This window comes from Vidua macroura, chromosome 10, assembly GCF_024509145.1.
Source record: "Vidua macroura isolate BioBank_ID:100142 chromosome 10, ASM2450914v1, whole genome shotgun sequence".
NCBI classification, from domain to species: domain Eukaryota; kingdom Metazoa; phylum Chordata; class Aves; order Passeriformes; family Viduidae; genus Vidua; species Vidua macroura.
The window spans coordinates 16,728,657-16,749,372 of record NC_071580.1 but is presented as its reverse complement, the minus strand read 5'-3'; the positions used below and the strand labels follow the sequence as shown (position 1 = coordinate 16,749,372).

Sequence of the window (20,716 nt, the reverse complement as noted above, 5' to 3'; positions counted from 1 at the left end):
TCTTGTCCATTCTTGGAGCTTCAAGCTAACAAGATGCTGGGCAACAGATGACCAGGGCTTATGGGCTTATATCACATTAATAAGAAATACAGGAAAATATTTCACAATATTTCTGTCTAAATTTTGAGCCTGAAGAAAGCTTCTAAGTTTTTTGTTTCAAAAAATGGAACAACACTTTTCACCTGAGCTTTAGAATATTCTGCAGATATTAGGAACTTTGTCTGGTAGTCAGAATAGGAATTCTTTCTGGTAATCTGCTCTGTTGCAGCCTTATCTAAACTGTAAAAGGGACCTGTCATCCTGTGATGGGAGCCTTCTCAGTTCAATCCAAACTGAGATTCAGGATGGCAGTGTTTATGCAACTGATGGGTGCTAGGAAATGGGATGGGGTGGAAGGAAATATTTCTGGGATTTAAACAGTGTAGTTTTTTGGATCTGCATTGCCTGGAAGAAGAGACTCTTGGTTTTGTCTCCTCTTGTCTTGAGTAATGTTGTTCTGTGTTCTGAATTGCTTTGTTTATTATCCTTTAAATGGGAAAGTCTGAAAAATTGTCTCTTACGGAGATGTTAATTACAACTGACGTGATCTTGCTGTCATAAACCATAAGCTATTTTCCTACTGATTAAGGTATTATGTGTTTTTCAACCTGCAGGAAACATTGCTTTCCTTTGTTCATTATCTCCTGCAAGATGATGAGTTCTAATCAGGAGGAGGTCACTTTGGGCGCTTTTCTCCAGTATATTGAAGATATGGGGATGAAGGCCTATGATGGCTTGGTTATACAGAATGCATCAGACATTGCTCGAGAGAATGATCGTATGAGGAATGAAACAAACCTGGCTTACTTGAAAGAAAAGAGTGAAAAACGCCGAAAACAAGAAGAAGCAATAAAACGGTAAATATTTTGATAAAAAGATGGGTGGTTTGGCAGAGTAATGAAAAGCAAGGGATTCAGATATGGTAAATATGCGTAGAGCAGTTGATTTCTAAGCAGCTTGCTGGCAAAAGCAGTACAGACCATTGGCCTCTGTCAGGCCTCTAATACATGCGGTTTACATCGTGTAGACATAGCTTGAGCATGTGTGGCATCTTGAGCAGGTGAGATTTGTAACAAAAGGTTTGGGTGTTTGGAATAGATGCAAATCTAGTGATGAATGGGTTGTCATCCTCTTAGTGCTTTTAGATGAACAGTTTACATTTTGTACAAAAATGTATTTGTGTGTTAGCAAGACGGGGACAGTCTCACAGGTCAAAATAGGTTCTTTCTTGAGCTGATGTTTTAAATCTGCTAGATTTTCAAAGGTTTCTAATTGGTGTCAGGTTTTTGTTGTTTTTTTTTTTTTAAGCATCTATTATTTACATTTTCCTTTCAGTTCTGTGATCTCTGAAGTCAGTAACAATATTGCAATCACTTACAGGAAAATGGATCAAGCCCCTGATGGGCAGAACCCTATAACAGCTCTTCTTGAACAATTCCATTGATTTTAATTGACAGTTAATGAGAGGAGCACTTGCATGACCTGGCTACTTGTGCCAATGGATATCAATGAAATCTCTGCAGCCTCTTGGAGAGAAAAAGAAGGTTGAATGGAATATATAATTAATATTTATTGCTTACATATTTGCCAGTAGAAAAAATTGTTTTTTCTTGAGCTGAAGGTAAAATTCTGTAATATAGGTAAATCCGTCATCTAAATTCTTAACTTTTATATGTGAATGGATAGCTTAAGCATAAACTTGATAGGAGGTCCTTTGAATTTTTCCCCCCAGCATGAATCTTCTATATTTCTGTTTAAGTGATTAAATTTTATGCTATGTCTTGGGTACTGTACACCCAGGTATAACAGACATGCTGTGCTGTGAACGTTCGAGCAACGCCTCGGTAGTCTGATAATTTTGATGGAACGTTAAAAGGAAAAGAGCAGCACACACAGTTTGAGAGAGGTGGGAGATGAAGGAATTTAAAGCAAAAATATGGCTGCTTTATGTTCCAGGAAGTGGAACTATTTGGATTGTCAGCAATTTCACTGGAGTGATAAGAATAATGTAGAATTAAGGTGAATACAGCTAATTAGGCTGTACTCTGGCTAATCTGCTTGCATGTACTTTCATATGTGTGACCATAAAGGTTACTAAGTACCAGAACAGATCTTATTATGAATAGGTTTCTTGGGGCATGAGAGAGTAACTTGTGGACCTACCTGGTTCTTTGTAGTCCTCTAGCCAAGCTTCTCTACCTCATTTGAATAGTAGTGACAGTATTTCCTACAATGTGGTTGGTTTGTGTGGTTTTGTTCATTGATCCTGGCAAAGCGATTTGATGAAGAGCTCTGGATAAGTACAGATGATTTAGGGCTGAGCCAAACCATGAAATTCTTGCCCACACTCAACTGAGATCAATGAGAACAGAATATTTATTCTCAGTCACAGAGCCAGAAGACAGAAGGACCAGCAACACAGTGGGCTTCTTAGGGGAACAGCATGTATTTGTATGTGGTTTGGAGATAACATTTCCTCAGTACAGCGCTCTTCTGTGGGAAACTATGTTTGCAGTGATCCCCTCTGATCCCTCCCTGTAGGCACACAGTTTGTGGTGACTGGGAGTGGAGCTGTGGGAGCCTCATCCTCAGTGGGCACAGCTGTGAGAAGCAGTGAGCAGCACTGACAGCAATGAGCCATGGAGTGCCCAGGGGCACTGAGCAACCACCAAAGGGAACAGAGGGCACACAGTGCAATGCTTGAACATGAGGGGATAAAAGGCTGGGCTAAAGAACAACAAGGGCAGATGCCTGAAGCCTTCTGATGTGGTATAGTGTTACTGTGTATGGGCAAATGCTTAAAGCTTTCTGAAATTGTGTGGTGATACTCTGTGTGTTGTGGCCATCTCGACTGGGGCATGTGCTGTGGCACCTCCCCACTTGGCTTGTCTCAATAACACTGAAGGAGGAACAATATCTGCCTGCGGAAACAATGTAGGAAAACACCTCAGGAAATCGTGAAAAGCACTTCCTTTAAGTGTTTTTTGCTTTCTCCCATGTAAACTTAGAGGGGTAATAAAAAATACTTGAGGTCAACCTTTGGTGGGAAAAACTAAAAGCAATGGCAGACCAAGGGAAAATACTTGATTTGACTAAAGGGAACATGATGTCTGAAGTCACTTAGGCTGATTGCAATTGAGTTGGCTCCCTCCAGAGATTCATCCAAGACCGTGTTGTCTATTGTAATGCAGCAGTCAGGAAAGGTAAAGTAGGATCATTGATTTCTTCTTTGTTCTGTCCTATATTCTTTATGTCTTTACCTTATCTTGGTGGGTATTTATATTATCCCTAATTCCTGGGAGCGTGGCCTAGATAGCAAGTGGTGCACATGTGCAGTGGTAACTGCCACCAGTCTGGAGACTCCCAATAGCTGAAAACAATCTCCTTAGCAACAAGAGAGTCATCCCCTGCGATTAACTGCAGGTAGATTTTTTTGAGGAGGAGAGGGGGTTCCCACAAATACTCTTCTTATGTATGTGAGAATCAAAATAAAGCAGCCAGAAGTCTTTGGCACCTACAGAGAATTACCTGCTAGCCCAATTATTGAATTATTTAGAAGCTATTCAGTTTTAGTGTTCAGATGGCCTCTGTTAGAAGAAGGCTGTTTGTGTATATTAACAAGATAATAATGAGTAATATATTGTCTAATGAAGTGGTGGTATTCACACACAACATTATTTAGAAGCAGCTGTTATTTACCTAAATCATCTCATAACTATGCTGAATGACTTAAATTCATTGAAATGGATTAGTCTGAGCAGTTTGGAAACAAGATCTGAAAAATGACCTAAAAAAAAAAAAATGTTTGATTGTACATTTTGCTTTCCAAAGGATACATTGGGCTGTGTTTCTTCAGTAGCACTGATGTACATTTGGTGTGGTTGCTGTCTCATGGTGTCTGGTTCTGATAGGTTAATTGTGGGGAAAAATGTATGGATCCATTGTACATTGTGGGAGATAAACACAGTGTATTGGATTGGGAAAAATAAAAGCAACTAGTCTTTGTCTAATCTTGCTGGGCTGAGTCAGCTGATCTGATCTGAATTTCTGACCTAATTTTAGTATGGTTCTTAGCGCTCATGCGGAGAAAATAAGGTTAATGTGCTGATTAGTAGCTGAGAGTGAGGCACAATAAATATGTATGTATATAGGACCTAATGTATAGATGATTTTTCTTCCATCATTTAATCATCTAGTCTCATTACATGATCATTGTCTATTCAAGGAGCAGTGTCCAAATTAAGAGAAGGTATTGGCATATTGCCCACAGAGCCTATAAATTGCAAATAAAGTTATGGAGCAGTATCATATTCACTGGCAATACCATGGGGTATACATTTGCCATGATACAATATCAGCTGTGGGCAGCATTTCTGGGAACAGAAGGTAGATTTGCCTCCGCTATTGTGGGTGCCAGGAAAAAGGTGAGTATTTGGAGTTTATATAGGGCATCTGTTGGAATTAGCAATTGCTTTCTGACTCATCCATAACTGAAATACACATATTTAGATACTTTATTATTGTTTTGTGTGGATACTTCACCAATGTTTTCCCTTCTTAATTGCACAAATATAAAAGCTTGGGAAGAAACAAATGATGAACCCTCCTCCTCTGAAGGCTCGGACATGTTGCATAAATCAGAGTGCATGCTTTCAAAGGTCTGGCTTCTATTTTTTGTGCATCATTCAAGTTATTGTCAGGGAAGTAATTTTCACTAGTAACACTGTGAAGATGTGACTACTCTACTGTAAAGCTGGTGGTGTCAGTGGGCATGAATTTCTGCCTGCCAAATCCTGGACTTAATCATCAAAATATTTACTTCTAATGGCTTCCCTTACTTGTAGCTCGTTCCCAGGACCTAAATGGCTGTATGGAAAGCCTTGCTTGTGCTTGTATCCAGACAGATGCTGTCAAGAGGAGGAGCTTTTAGGAGCACTGTTGTGTGCTAAAGCTAGCAGAAATGGGCCAGCCAGCCAGTGGCAGAGCTAAGCTCTTGTAGCAAAGAAGGAATTGTAATGAACAGCTGTCAACCTAACCTCTCCTTTCTTTGGCAAACCAAGTACTGAAGACTAAGCCATCAGCAAAAGTAAGATCGTATTTTTCTGTTGCTTTTTTTTTCCTTTTTTGAAATGGTAATAGAAGTAACTGAATTCAGGTATTATCTTTCTGTAGCTTCCTGTCATTCCTATCCTTAGTTTCCCTCGTGAACAAGATATAAATTATGCGTCCTTTACCTAAAAGTTGTGTTATCAAGTGTGGGTGACAGCAAGAAAATATAAAAAGATTTCTATGCATGGGATTATTCACTGCCAAAAGCTCTGTTCAGCTGAGAAAATGTGAGTAATCTTGGACTATATGGACATGCTGAAGAGTTTTTACAGAAATATTTTTACCAGAATAAAAAATAACCTAAAATAATTTCATTATGAAGCTAATTTTTATAATTTTGTCTTGAAATCAGAACAATACTTTAGGTGAAAGTATTTTTTTCTGAACATCTGTTCTGTAGTTGAGATTCTGTGTAGTAAACTGCACCTTTCTAAATTTGCAGAAATAATTATGCTTGCTAGGTTACAGTATGCTTACAGCCTGACCTCAAAAAGAATGGTGAAGGAAGTACATTAAATATTATGGGTCATGGTGCAAGCCTCAGCTGAAATACCTGTAAACACATTGAGATATTATACATTACAAGCTTGTTAACCCATTGTTTTTGGCTTGATGTGTTGATGTAAGTTGTGGAGTTTTTTTTGTTTGTTTGTTTGTTTTTCATTTGGGTTTGTTTGCTTTGGGGCTCTTCTGTTTGTTTTTGTTTTTAATCCAAATCTGAGTTCACTTGGTGAATGCTGGTTTTGGATATGAGGTCAGTGGTACGTGCTCCTTTGATCAAAATGTTTGTGCTGTGAGGAAGCTTAACTGGGGCACTGTTGTTTTCTTTATCTTCCTCCTGGACATGTTGCATGCTCATTTCATCCTAGATTAAGTTATTGCTCTGATACCACTGTTATGGTGGAAATGGCTGTGAGGTGTGTTAAAGACTAATTTTTCTATGATTTCAAAACCTTTTCCTCATGAAAATATCCTGGGGTGTCTTTTGTAATTGGTTCAATGTAGAAAGGGTAGCGTTGATAAGTTTTTTTCATCAAGAGTAAGATAAATGGTTGTGCAGTGAGTGACCTCCGAATGTATTTTTGTTGCTTTTATAAGTAAACAGATGTGATGATCTAGCCAACAAATCCTCCCTTCCAAATGCTCATATCCATATGGCTGCCTGTATTATTGCCACACAAAATAAACAACAGACACAATGCAAACTATTTTATATTGCTATTGCTGTTATTCTTAGAAGTTTTATTTTAGAACAGTCATGTGATTAATGTCATTTAAAATTTACCATAGAGGCTGATATCCAGCCTCACAATCTAAAAGACCAAGGAAATAAAGCAGAAGTTATTATCAGTTTGCTATCTAAAGCTTGATGTTATTTTCAAAAAATCTTCTCTTTTAGGGCTTCTGCCTACTTTTACTTCTCAGTGAGTTTACATGGTCTCTTTCATTGTTCCACAAATTGCTCAGACTTACACCAATCCACTATGTAGTGGGTGCATTTTTTTCTCTCAGGATTCATTTGCTCTATTTAAAAGCACTTTAGGAGTGTGGCGTCATAGAGAGCCCAGAAGGCTTCTAAAGGGGTTCCAGACCCCTATTCTCGTTAAAACCCAGTGGATGTGTCTCAAAGCTGTTGGTACTCATGGGACTGCCTGACCACCTGTGTCAGTGGGTGAGCTGGCCTGGCTCCAAGCCCACCTGGGTGTGTGCTCCTATCCCAGCTCAGGCTGGAGCTGCTGGGCACTGAGTCACCCTGGAGGTGTGCTGTACCTCCAGACACGGCTTCGTGGATCTTCATGGGCAGTTTGTAGCCATTTGTTCCCATTCCACTTCTATTTCCAGTCTCTTCTCTCACTGTCTTTTGATTAGTCTTCAACTACAGAATGTAGTTAAAATTATCCTGCATTTCCTCCCCAAAAGCCTTCTCAGCAAGAGGATACATGTAGAGCTGTAGAAATAGAGATACTTTGCATGATTCTGTAGAGTTCTGGTGGTCCATGATATGGAATCAAAGGTTTGCATTTGTTTGGCAAATGTCTTCAAGTATGTTACAAAATAGCAAAGAATGGAGTAGAAGTTAATTAAAACTGTTGTTATGAAGACTGGATAAAAAATAAGGAAGACTGTTCTCAAGCATGCCCAGATGAAGTTTTTATAACTATTTTAGGATGGACTTCATTAATAGAGGAATACATTCAGTAATACAGCACCATTCATATGCAAATTAAAAGCATTGATCTGTTCTGGCTCAGGTTTTCCAGTAACCAAAAAGTGCTCCATGCTGAAGTTCATTGACCCCTGACAAATTTGTAATTGCCTGTGACCCAAATTTAGAGCATGTGTTGCAACCTGGAGGACAGATACTTGTACAAAAAACATGTAGAAAGAAATCTCACAACTCGTTGCAAAATTGCAGCCATGGTCCTAGACACTGGGAACACACAGCCCCAGTCTGAGCCCAGCAGAACTGATGCTCTGTGCCACCATTAGAATAGTAAAAGTAAATCTTTCTGTATCTTCAGGAAAACCCATCATTTAACAATAACTGTTCATAAAGTTGAAGAAAAACAAATGTTTCCTTTGAGCAAAATAGCTCAGTTCATTGCTCTTTTCAGGGCCATGAATCACAGCTGTATTTGGCTGGATTTAATATTAATAAAGATTGCTTTAAGCCCCATCCAGCTGGCAGGCATCTGTGCCCTTTGCATGTTCTCCTCAGCACCCTCCTGACAGGCTATGTGTACTTCTATTTATTTATTTATTTCTATTCTTTCACAGGGAAACATAGTATAATACTTGATTATTTAATTGGGATGTTTATTTTCTTAGCCTGGAGTAGAGTCTGCTCTTGGGCGTGCCCCTAGAAAAAGAGAATGTCACACCACTTCTGTAACAGAAGCATCAGGTGAAGGGCATCTTGTTGTCAAGTTGCTGTTAGCCACTGCATCAGTGGCTAAAATTCGTATGAAAAGCGGAATACGTATGTGCACTGATTAGATTTTTGTGTGATTGGATTAAAATAGGAGCAAGGAGAGATTAGAGAAGAAATGGATTGTAGAGACCTTATTAGCTGTGGGTTTTATAGTTAATTTGAGAATGCTTTTATTTTTCCTTCTGGCTTTCTACTCTAAGTTGTAATCCTAAGTGAAGTTACTTAAAAATATACAAAAACAAATAAATGCACAAAACCCTCAACACAAAAAGCCCCCCTTGACACCAACCAGCTAAAAACCTTTGTGTGGTGTGTCCTGAGCACAGGGTCTTCCTTCAGGAAGAGTAGAGGCCCGGGGAGGGCCCTGCTGGGCTGGGGCAGGTGCTGCAGCCCCTGTGAGCTGCCAGGAACCCGGGAATGAGCAGAGGGAGCTGCTGTGGTCCCACAGAAGATGGGCGTCAGTGGAATTGGTTTTCATTTCCCTTTTTATTGCACAGTACCCAAGGACCCCAAATGGAAATTAGACTCTTCTGAAACACTAACCCAGTGCATGCAGAGCAAAGACAGCTCACAGCATGAGCTGAAATTGCACCCAACAGGTGACTAAAGGGGCACCTGAGGAGTTAGGGGACTGCTCATTTCCCTCCCTCTATTAGTGCAGCACAGAATGAACTGCAGTGTGTCCCCAGTGGTTGTGATGAATTACATCCAGCAGTTCTCTCTGAAAGCTGCAGAGGAGCAAACACTTCCAATGGACTCCGGCAGATGCTTCTGGAATGCGTCGAGATTGAGAAGGCCAAAGCCAGCTAAAACCCACAGAAATATTCCTGCCAACAAGTGTGTTTCTTGGCAAAATGGTAATATTTTAAAAGATCAAAAATGAGAGTAACTGCGGGGTTTTCCATAAATTAATAAGATTTACCTGGGTTTAATCCATTTCTCTTTTTGGTGGATTATACAGGGCGCATCTCACCAGTAGATCCTCTGTGAGCTGAGGGCACTTTAGTTATTAAGTTGAGATCACATGTTGGAGCCATTAAGTGAATTGCTTTGAACAGCCTTCCCCTGAATGCCAGGGCAAATGCCGTATTTCATACCCTTAGCTAATTTCATGCTGTAATTTAATTTCGGAAACATACTTTTAATTGAATCTTGAAAGACAAAAAGAAACTGCTGAGTCCTTTACTACTGCAAAAAGAGAGTGTTTAAAAATGTAGCCCATCTAGAGAATAATCTTCTATAATTAAGCACAAAGTTTGTTTTGCTTCTCTGTGTGCAGCTATGGGGTAGCAAATTCCTGCTGTTTGCAGAATGCTCAGGGCTGAAAGAGAGGTATTGAGGAGTGTGAGAAGTTATTTATCTTATGCTCAGTTTTGTGACTCTGACGTGAGACAATCCTGCAGCCATCCGCAATAAGTAAACCAAGAGAGGCTAATTAAAAACGTAGTCTGCTAACACCAAAATCACATTAGTAGGAGCCTGACTGGTGATCTCCTTTTTCTAATTTTTGGAGATGAGATGAATTTGAGTGAGATATTAACAAAACTCAGTAGCACAACAACACCAGTTATTTTCATCCTGAGACTATCCAATATTTTAGTGGTTAGATTTTGATAGTCATCTTCTGTATACAGAGAGATTCAAGGTAGTTTCAGTAAAATTTCATATGTTATGCAATTTTGTTGTGGGAGAAGCATCTTGATTGGATCAGTAATGATGCAGGTCTTCAATTTTTTGGACATCCGATTAAAAATAATAGCAATCAATGCTAAATGCTGCTCACGCTAATGGAGAGGAAATCCTGGAGCATCACTTTGTGCTTTAGTATTCTGATTCCTTTAAATCAGCAAGTGATTTGCAATGGAGATTTCCCCTTTTATTGCTATTGGAGAAAAACCTATGGTATGTGCTGGAAGTGAGATGTGTAGGGGTGCAGTAAAAAGCATAAGGTTAAAAAAGAGAAGAATCTGAAATTAAAGGTTAAAAAAGAGAAGAATCTGAAATTAACCCATGAAGCCCCACCAGAGTATTTTCTAATGAGGGGAAAGAACAAAGACAACATCATGATCCTTCTGTGCTGAGAGAGCTGTGCACTTCCACGTGCCCTGAGCTGGTAGCAATTACAGGCTGAATGGTGCTGTAAGGTTTGAGAGCAGCCCTTTATAAGTGATGGGCAGAGTTAGGAAGCACACATAGGGGTATGGTGAATCTATCTGGCCTTAACTAAAACGGAATTTTTATTTTGTTTTATGGTGGGCAAGAAATACTGAGAGAATCAATTGTCTTTTTGATACAAGTTATCCCTTTTCAGGCACTTCTACCGACATGGAGACAAAGGACTGACTTATTAAAAATTTCAATTACTTTGAGATCTGTCTTTTACATAATTGCTTTTACATAATTGCTCAGAAGCTTGGGCACTCACTTTTTATGGTTAGGCTCTATGGTTAGGGTCCTTATAAATTACTGTCTAGAGTCTCTATCTGGGATTATTTCAGGACTTGATTATCTTTTCTATGAAAGCAGTAGGACACAGGAATATCCCCTGTATATGTACTAAATACTGAAGGCTGTGGTATGCCAGAGGTCTCTGAACATGTTATGTTAGATCCTGGAATTATAGCGAGCTACCTGAAAGTGCAAGAACACCGTGCCTTGCTGGAATTGACCTCAGTCTGGTAAAACAGTCCTATAGATGCCTCTATAGAAAAAGAATCCCCTCAATAAACCTGCCTTTGGGTTGCAAGTAGCTCCAGCTGCATTCCATCACCAAGTTAGGAATGGCAGCCCATGTGATGCAGGTCTTCATTATCCTGCTGTATTAGCAAGCTGCTTAATTTTGGTAGCAGATGTTAGGACTCTGATGATAAAATACCTCAGTGTCAGGAACACCTTTCACAGAAATTTCCTGCATTGAATGTCAGACTGTGGATTACCACATTAAGAAATGCAATGAGTGAATTTTAGGGTTGATTTGACATGATTTTTATTTCACTGGAACAGCTATTTCCCGTTCTTCTCCCTTCCAGTTGTAAGCAATTAAAGGGCTGAAGAAGAAATTCAAAATTCTTGGTATTTAAATGGAAAAATATTCTGAAATTCATGTACTGCAGTTTATGCCAAAATGCAGCTGCTATCGAAGATTGAACTGCTAGTGTTTGTTACATGGCTATTGTTCTGAGATTAAAAGGTTTCTCAGCAGTTTATCATAAACACAATTTCAGAGATAATTTTAATTGTTTAAGCTTTACATCCAAACTGTTAGGCAAAGCAAAGTGCAGCTTTTTTTTCCCTAGGAAATCACATTTGTGCATTGCTAATCTGAATTGTGCTGCCTCGGTGCTGGAGCGGATGGGAGCCGCATTCGTGCTTGCCATGGCAACCCCTGGCTCACATGACACTCGCTGGTGCAGCCAAGGAGCTGCATGGCTTGCTGAGCAGAGCCACACACACCAGTGGCCATGTGACTGCTCCAGCCCTGGCAGCTCCTTAAAGGCAAACTGGCTTTGAGCATCGCTGCTTTCACCTGCATCATCTTGCCTGCGCTGCTTCTTCTCCTCTTAGATGCAGTTTTGAGCATTTAAAAAAATGGATGAAGGTTGAAAAGGCTTTGCTCATAGCTTTTTTTTTTTTTTCCTTCAGTCTGTTTTTCAATGGAAAAAAAAAATCTATGTGTGAAGATAAGGTATGGGATTTTTAATTAAGATTTTTAAAATTAGATATGAAGGAGCTCTTTGCAGTTGAGTGAACTACACTGAATAGATTTTTTTTCTGGAAACGTTTTTTGCTCTCACCTCCTAGATTCTACTAGATTTCAGAAGGGTAAATGAGGACAGAGCAAAAAAAGTCAAAGCCAACCCAGGTCCATTCCATTATCAACAAAGCATTCCAAAACCACCTTTGCTCCTTTACATACTTCCTCTTAGACCTGATGATGATGACGATGACCTTATCTCTGGCTCCTTACCCAGAAAAACGTAGACTGATACAAGTTTTCCCTGTCTTAGCTTGTTTAAAAGGAGTTATGTGTGGCATTTGATTAGGAAATCTGGAGGGCTGCAGTCACACAGGAATGGGTGGTGGTGTGCAAGAAGTTAAGAGGTGGGGCTGGAGCTAAGCGTCTGCCTGCACCTCAATGTGCACGAAGGGAGCAGCAGCAATACAATGCTGCCCTGGCTCCTTTGCTGTAGGGCAGGTGCAGCATATGCTGCTGTCAGTGTCTGCCCACTGGCACAGTTTGTACATGGAAAGGAGCTCCTGAAAAACTGATCTTTACTAAAATAATGGAAAGGAATCATTTTCCCCTTCTCTTTGCCTCTCCTCTGTCAGGTGCCTGACTGAAGTGATGCAGTTTTTCTTTCTCATCTAGTTGGATCCTGAGGTATTTGTGTCAAGAACTTTGTATGAGCCCAGCTACACCACCAGGTGCCTGACTGAAATGGAGAACACTGCACAGCAACAAAACACTGTGAAATACTTCATTTGTCTTAGTTATTACCAAAATCCCTTAAGTTATTTAGGCTTCTGTCTGCTATGCAGATGTAATTTATCAAGCATTATAGAGAGACCAACTCCTAAGTCCATGTGCTGAAGTTAATTTTTGTGATTTATGGTGTTGCTTTTGCACTTGAGGAAAATCTATTTTCAGTGTCCAGTTCCAGGCTGTCAGATTTTCATCTTCATTTCCTAAGTAATCAGTCAAGGTGCAAATTCTGATAATTAGCACTGTTCAGTGAGAGACTGCTTGCTCCTTCTCTTTCAAATGAGTTTATTATTTGGTTACCATTTTGGGGAAGATCTATGATAAGGGAACAATAATTTGCTTTGGGAATTAATTTAGAGAGATACTTGTACCTAAATCAACCACTAAACAAAGAAGCATTATATTTGTTACTAGGGACACAGTGACAAGTGTATATCCAGACATCTCCGCCAGCAATTGTGCACAGATTCTAATACAAAATCAGCCTTTAAGTAAGGAGACATGTAAGGGAATGTGTAGTCAAAATCTTTTGGCAGAACAAGGCATTCTAGGTTACTGTTTTTATTGTATTTTATGGCAGTACTGATTTTTCAGCATCTTTTCTTTTTGTTATTGATACCTGTTTTGATGTGTTATTAAGAGGGAAAGAAAACTTAGAAATTATGTCTTTCCAGGGAAGGCACTGAACAAAGGCCCTCCCCACTCCACTAAAATGTAGTGAAGATTTTGACAACCGCTCCCAGCAGTCTGCTGCTGCTGTGTTGTGCTGTGTCTGCAGAAGGGGAGGAGTGGCAGCAATATTTCCCCTTTCATGAACTGGCTTTTTAGAATTCCTTCATGCCTACAAGTGGGATTGCATTTTCAGAAAATATTACCACAAACAATTCTTTTCCTGAGAAACTGGCCCAAACCTCTCTTCTATTGTAAAATTTCAAATTTCATTAATTCAGTAAACTAATGAACTTTGCTGTCTAAAGGTTTGTGATTAAACCACAGGTTTCTGTATTGTTTGTTTGCAGTTATGGCAGTGGAAAAGGCTATTTAGGCTTGTGACAAAATATTTTGACTAGCCTCTTCCTACTTAGTCATTTGTTTGCTCTCAGTATATATTTATTGTGAATTGTCTTCCCAAGAGATTACAAACAAGATGGAAGCTTTCTGTAGCTGATCTTTGCTGCCATTAAACTGAATGCTGATGCAGGAGGTTCTGTAAGAAGTGGGCTTGTCGGACTGGGTCTAAAATTCGTGGAAATAATGTCATTACAAGTACACATCAGAAAAAAAGCCCAACAACTTCATTGCAAGACATTTAGGGTTGCTAAGAGACGGAATGTAATTATCTGCCAATTTGTTTACCATTCCCAAACACTTGGGAAGGGAGAGAGCTGTGGGCTGCCCTGAATTTTAAGCTATGCACAAAATAAGCTGAATGCATTTTCTTGTCAAATGCAGTTTTAAGGGCATTTGGAAGTGACATGAGAGCTTTGACCTGTGGTTTCTTACTAAATGTCTAATATCGGTTATTGTAATTTCCCTCTCACTCTCCAAATATTCATTATATGCATTTTAACTGATAATACAAAAAAAAAAAAAAAAAAAACCAATCTGAAAAATTAAATGTATAGAAATATGAAGCTTTTCTAGTAAGAGAATTAACAGCTGTGCTTGCTTGAAAATGATATATTCTTTAAAAGTAGCAGCATTCAGTGTTCCTGGGTTATGATGCCATTATTAATGTATGCTGATGTTAATGTAAGGTTGACCAGCATGTGTTATTGACTCTTTTTATGTCTCTTTCTCTAAAATGTTTTGTGTTGGTTTGCACTTGGAGATAAATACTGCAATTAACATTGGGTGCAAATGTAGTTTGTGCCACAATGAAGTTTTCATTTCTTGGTGTCACAATAGCTATTATGTAGGCCATAGAAGATTTATGCTATCCCAAGCTATTAAATATTTTGATTTTAAAGGCATGCATCTGGTAAATAAAATGGGCAGTAAATAAAGAGAAGCAGAGGTTTTGCTCCTGTTTTCAGAATGGTATCTTCTTCCATTGCTCTTTCTTTAATGGAAATATTTATTTTTAGCCAGTGTGAAACCCTAGCTGTAAAATAGAACTCCCCACAATACTAAAGGAATAAGCAGTTCTCACCAGTCTAATAGTGAGCTCAAATCTGAGTCTGTGTTCAATCAGTATCTCTGACAATGTAGTGCTGAAGTATGGCCATACAGGTGCATTACTGTTTTGTGGGATGTTGCTTTGGGAAGGTTGGGACAGGTTGTCCTGGAGTGTGATCTTTGGCCTCTGCACCTCATCCCAGCAAGAGCTGGGAATCTTCCTGTTTGCTGAAATTCATTGAGATGTATGAATGTAGATTGTTTTACCAAACTTTAGCAAAGCCAAACTGCAGGTCACTTCCCCAGAAAAATTGTCCCAGAGCAACTTTATCTGGCAAGCGCTTCTCTGTGGAAGCTGGTAGCCTCTACCTTCTGAGCCAGCTCTTTTGGGAAGCACAGGAGTTTTAGGGAGACAGTATTGGCCCCTCAGTGTCACTCTGGCTTATTCTCTGATCCTTGTGGCTGCAAAAGTAGTCTTGGTTTAGTTCTGATGAAATCCATTTTTAAAGTCTGCATCAGAAACAAGAGGGCTGCAGGCACATTGGCCTGGGTCACAGGTATTCTTTTAATTTCCAGTGGTGGCAATTCAGCAGCTGAAGCCTGAATTGGGTAGCTAAAGTCCCAGTTTTCCTCCTGACACCTTCTGACTGCTCTGGAAGGCTGTCTCAGGCCATGGGAGCTCAGCAAATGCTTTCTGGTGGTTGCTTCTTCTCTCCATGGGGTCCCAGTGATCTGCAGTTGGCTCCCACGTGTGACACCAAGGGACTGCCTGAAGAAAAGGGGGTGAAGTCTGTGATCCCTGGGTGATCTCTTGTGACCACACTGACACCCCAGGGGCTGTGTCTTGCTGCAGAAGTCCTTAATGTAAGGAGATGCTACTCCATGAAGGGGTTTGCTGCAAACTTTCTGGTTTGTTTTTGTAGACAACTTTTGTTCTACGTAAAAATAAATGAACAGTCAGGAAAAATAGGGTAAGATAAATTATATTCCTTTATACATTTCAATTTCTGGATGCCCAACTGTTGAGATGGAAAATAATTGAATCAGTAAATTCCCATCCCCCTGCCCTTTGTAGAGAATCTCATAACTTTTTTCTATATTTTTTTCCCTTTAATTTTCCAGAATTACCTTGGGGTGTTCTTTGAGAGCAAGCGAAATGCAGTGACAGAAAAATAAAAAGGGAGGTTGGTTATTTCTAACCTTGTTTTGTCCATTTCATGTAAATAAGGGGATGGAAAAAGCTTTGTTTCAGTTTTTAGTGGCAAGGCCATCAGAACTGCATATTTATTGTAGACCTTCTATCATAAAGTGCCTTGTAAATGACTGGAATGCACACTCTAGTGATGTTATTGACACAATGTGATGCTGTTTAGTGATTTTAGTTGATACTGCTTGTAAAAGAGATCTTAAGATTTTTTTTTTCAATAAAATATATGGCTGTTTGTATTTTTATTAATTAAAGAAATGTAAATAACTGTTCAGAGCATATTAACAGTTAGTTTACACATATATATATTAACCACAGTAGTCCAGTTCCTGAGGTAATGCATAGCAAGTGTTTTTTCTAGCACGTCTCCTGCTGTACAGTCTCACTAAACCTCCAACTGCAAGGTCAATTCCATGATTAAATGGCTTATAGTTCAACCTCTGTGTGAAAATAAACAACACTTTGCCATTATTTTTTTGAATAATTTTTTAGGAAGTCTTTTATCATTCCATATGTTGGTTTATACAATGAAGTCTTGCATTAAGACAGAATAAAATTCTTCTGCTTTTGGTGGAAAAATCTGTCAGTATGTCTGCTGGCCTTTAGTATGCTTGGCACATTTGTTGTTCTTTTTTGGTACTTGATTGTGTCTGTTTGATTTCACAAAGTTGTAGTAACCTGCCTGGAGGGTTTCTATGGTGTGAGGTCAAATTCCACATGACCAGCAGAGGTGTTCACCTGAGCACCAGCCTCAATGCTCTCTGTCCCTGTCAGTCATTGCTGGATGTGTTTTATGGGGCAGAGCAACCAACAGTTGCTCAGTACTTGGGTTTTCTGCTTATGCAGGGGCTGGTGTGCATATAAACAGTGCTGTGGTGCCTCCTGCTCCCTGAGCCAGACAGCAGGGAGGTGAGGCACTGCAGAGGCTGGGGGACAATGACCAGGAGGTGGCCTGGGTGGAAAGCTCCACAGCTGGGGTCCTCTGGCAGCTGCAAATCCCATCCCAGCACGAGCCCGGGGCACAAGGCAGAGCTGCTTTTCTCAGTGTCATAGCCAAGCTTTGCCCTGTGCTCCAGAAGAGAGCTGCTGCCACCTGGCAAGGGCCTGCAGCTCCTGAGGAAAGGCATTTGTACAAATGAAAATACAACTACAGGAGCATTCTTTCAATCCTTATTCACTCTGTTTAGAATAAGCATTGCACATGAGTTCAGGTATGTGTTGGAGGCTACTAGGCTCTATTTAAATTAAGGGAATATACTTGCTACAAGAGTCAGAGGGGTTTTTTTGGTGTCTGGAGCACAGCTTTGACTTACAGTAGTGTTTGTATACTGGCTGTGCAATGATCTTTAGTAAATAAAGTAACACATAAAATATGATAGCTCTCAGCATATTAGCCTTTGAAACATTGGAGCTGCCATGTAAAAGGAAAGGAAATTCAGATCTGCATTTTTTAATAAAGAACTGGTACACCCATATTAGCATCTGGAGATCATTTTCTTTCTTCATATTGATAGAGGATGAAATATCAGGAAAAATTTGTGAAGGCTGGAATAATTTTTCTCTTCCTGTCTTAGTTTCTTGTTTGTTCAAAAAGCTACCTTCCCTAGAAAGCTCTGTCAGTCTATCTCCTGCTTTCTTATAACACCTAAAGAGTGTATTAGGCCCGTGTGTATTCTAGCAGGAATATTGCATAATGTTGCTTTTTCCATTTCTAATCTGAGCAGCCTGGCAAGGGCATGCTGAGAGTTAGAAGCTGCCTGCTTTGAAATCTGTGGGCAGAGATCCCCACAATTTTCCCTGTTTACTGAAGAGGGCTCAATGATGGTGGTCTGAAGAAGATGAGATCAAAGTAAGGCAAAGAAGCACATAAGATAAATCATGCAAAAGTAAAAATATTCCAAGTGTTTAGAATTCTCCTGGTCTAATACCTCCAAATGCAGCAAATAATAACCCAGCATCTATTGTCTTTGTGGCTTTTTGCTCTACAGATCATTAGGTAATAACTATGTATGCCATAAGAAATTTTTTTTCTTGGCTTCCCAGTTGCGGTTTTTTTCTTAAAAAAATAATTGTGAGGAATTGAAAAAGCATTAGGTAGACTTTTAAAATTCTGTTTTTTAGGAAATTCGGCATTTTTTGAATTTTACTTTCCAACTAAAAACAAAATCAGAGCTGTTTGGTTTTGTTTGTTTTTTTTTTTTTTTCCTGTGAAAAGAATTTAAAAGGCAAAGTCCAAATTTTTTCTTTTGATTTGTAATTTTAAAATACTGAAATTAAAGGTCACATCATATTGAAACATCTACATGATAAAAACTTCAAATGTGACCGCTGAATGTGGATTCAATGGATGTGCTCACTTCTAAGTTGTTTCTTGACCTAAAACACTACCAAAAGTGGCACAGGCTGCAGATGGCCTGGCTTTCAGGGACATCTTTCATCATCTTCTCACATAAGGTGAGATTCCAGATTAAATATGGTAAAATGTAGGAGTGGGATGGAAAAAACCCCAAGACCCAACCAAACCAACCAACCTACTGGAAACATTCAGCCTGCTTGCTTAAAACGCTCACGTGTGTCTGTTGTCCCGGTAAGGCTGTAACCTCCAGATCCTTTGGGTGTGTGCTCTGTGACTTTGCTGTGGTTTCTGTGCTGATGACAGCAGGAAAATGTGCCAGTGTGGGCTTTCAGTGAAGTGCATAAGGAGCAGTCTCGGGGCAGTAAAAGGGGGCCTGAGTAAGGATACACCTCACAGGCTGAGATCATCTGAAGTCCAAAGTACTTGATCCATGCTTATTTCAATGTGCTTTATGAACCATCAGTGATTTAAGGTGCCACTTGTTCTATAGTGCTTGCCAACCTGCTGGAAGGCAGTGAAGCAGAAATAGGAGAACAGAGAGGCAGCAGAGGAATTGGAATTCTCAGTTGTTTTCTGCCAAAACAGAAGGAACAGGGTGGTCAGTTGTAATTGTGTGTTGTTAGCAAGTTGCAGTCCCATGATTCACCCTTTCCATTTCTTGGTTTGGGGACTGGAAATAATTTCTCCTGTGTCTTCTGTCTATGCATATGGAAATATGGAAACCTTCTGTCAATTCTCAGGAAAACAAAAAAAAACCAAACATGTAAGATCTCTAAGAAGATCTAAGATTAATCTTTCTTTAGCAAGTTATAGTGCTAGGTTGTGCATTGAGGAAGGCCTTTTAACTAAATTGAAAGAGAAAATTGAACTTTGTTTCATTTAAGACATTTAATTTTTGGTTCTTTGCCTTGGTTCCTGACCTAAGTCCAGGACTGTTAATATTACTGTTATCATTTGCATACCTGACTTTATATTTTTCCCATTTTTTAGACATGTAGATCAGTGCAGGAGAGCAGATGTACACATGAAGAAAATTGAGGTGCTTGTTTGCTAAAGTAGCCTTTCCTAGACAGACTGGTTTTGGACAATCTCAGTGCTTCAGGAGACCTGCAGCCTGCAATGTTTAGATGAGCTGGTTGTTGTGTTGGCAGTGTACTGAGCATTGCAGTTCTGGTGAGTGCAAGATTTCACAGCACATAAGTCACCTTTTGGCTCATCAAGTTGGGGATCTTTTAACTTTGCAAACCACAGCTATGTCCATGAGCAGATGGAGCTCAGATTCCATTTTCAGATAATATTTTGCACTATGCCCCAGTCTAAATGTCTCTAGCAATATGACCCAGGTGTTAAAGTTGTAGCAGAAGGTGCCTGGATGAGCAGGATTGCCTGAATATTTACGGTATGGCTGTAAGTAACTTAGAATTTACAAGAGGATGCAGTGTCCATATGGTCCAGACAAAGCTTTTGGTTTAAAAGTCTGCAGTAGCCTTAAGGTAGCTGAGGTGAGTGGAACTTGTTTAGAAGGGTGAACATGAAATGACAGCTTGACAAATAAATGCATTGCCTGCTATTTTTCTCTCCTTCTCTGTGAAGTCAAAGCATTGATCTATTTTTAGTTTAAACTAAAACAGATTTCAGGTTGTTTAATCAAAATTGATTCTTTGCCTCCTCTGTGGCATCTTCAATTTGCAAGAATTTTCAGTTTCTTCATTGTGTTTATGAGACCATGTGATACAAAGATATCTAATCCTTCTGATTTACTACTGTGCTTTTTAAAGCTTGGGATGTTAGAATCAGTCAAAGACCAGCAGATGTAATTTGATGAATAATTTGTTTGACAAGGAGTGGCAAAGTTCTTCAGATGATTCATACTCTGATTGCCTCACCTAAAGCTTTGTAGTTGCTTTGCTTTCACTGCTGTGTCCTTATTTGTCTCTTTGCAATACTTTCTGCTGAAAGAGATGCAAATCTCTTTTCCCAGTCCTTTTCATCTTTCTCTTTGTGTGTGCATAGGAAACAGTGGAACATCCTAATCTGAGCCTGTGGTGGGTAAGGCTTTTACAGGATGTACTCTGAGCCCACTCACCTAAATGCAGGAGGGGGAACAGCAGATGCAGTGGTGCACTTTTTAGAACAAATGTCTCTCATGATCTGATGAAGCATCCAGGAGCAAATTTAACCTAATCCTAAAATTACCAGTTTTCTCCTACTGCAGTTTTAGAATCTCATTGCATGATTAAATACTTAATTTTCAGCCTTAATGAAGTAATTTTGGGAGTAGAGTTGTCAGCCTCTGATTTTTTTAGATTTTATTTTATTTTTATTTATCAAGTGCCTCAAAGCATCAGAAGGGGAGAGGTCATCTAAACAAGGCACAGGCTGTGACTATTTTTCATAAGATGGGATTTCCACTTCTTGTAACATTTGTGTTGCTATTCTTTTAGGGCTTTTATGCCTATTCATGGAGGAAAC

The 20,716-nt window shown here is 39.5% G+C and overlaps 1 protein-coding gene across 1 annotated transcript in view; it reads left to right on the top strand.

The window, feature by feature from the left end:
* Positions 1-681: 681 nt before the first annotated feature.
* The window catches only part of NYAP2 (neuronal tyrosine-phosphorylated phosphoinositide-3-kinase adaptor 2), a 123,957-nt gene continuing 103,922 nt past the window's right edge, over positions 682-20,716 (top strand). The window contains exon 1 of the mRNA XM_053986575.1: positions 682-896. Coding sequence (XP_053842550.1) covers positions 691-896 — 206 coding nt within the window. The 5' untranslated portion in view covers positions 682-690. The remainder of the gene's footprint in view (positions 897-20,716) is intronic.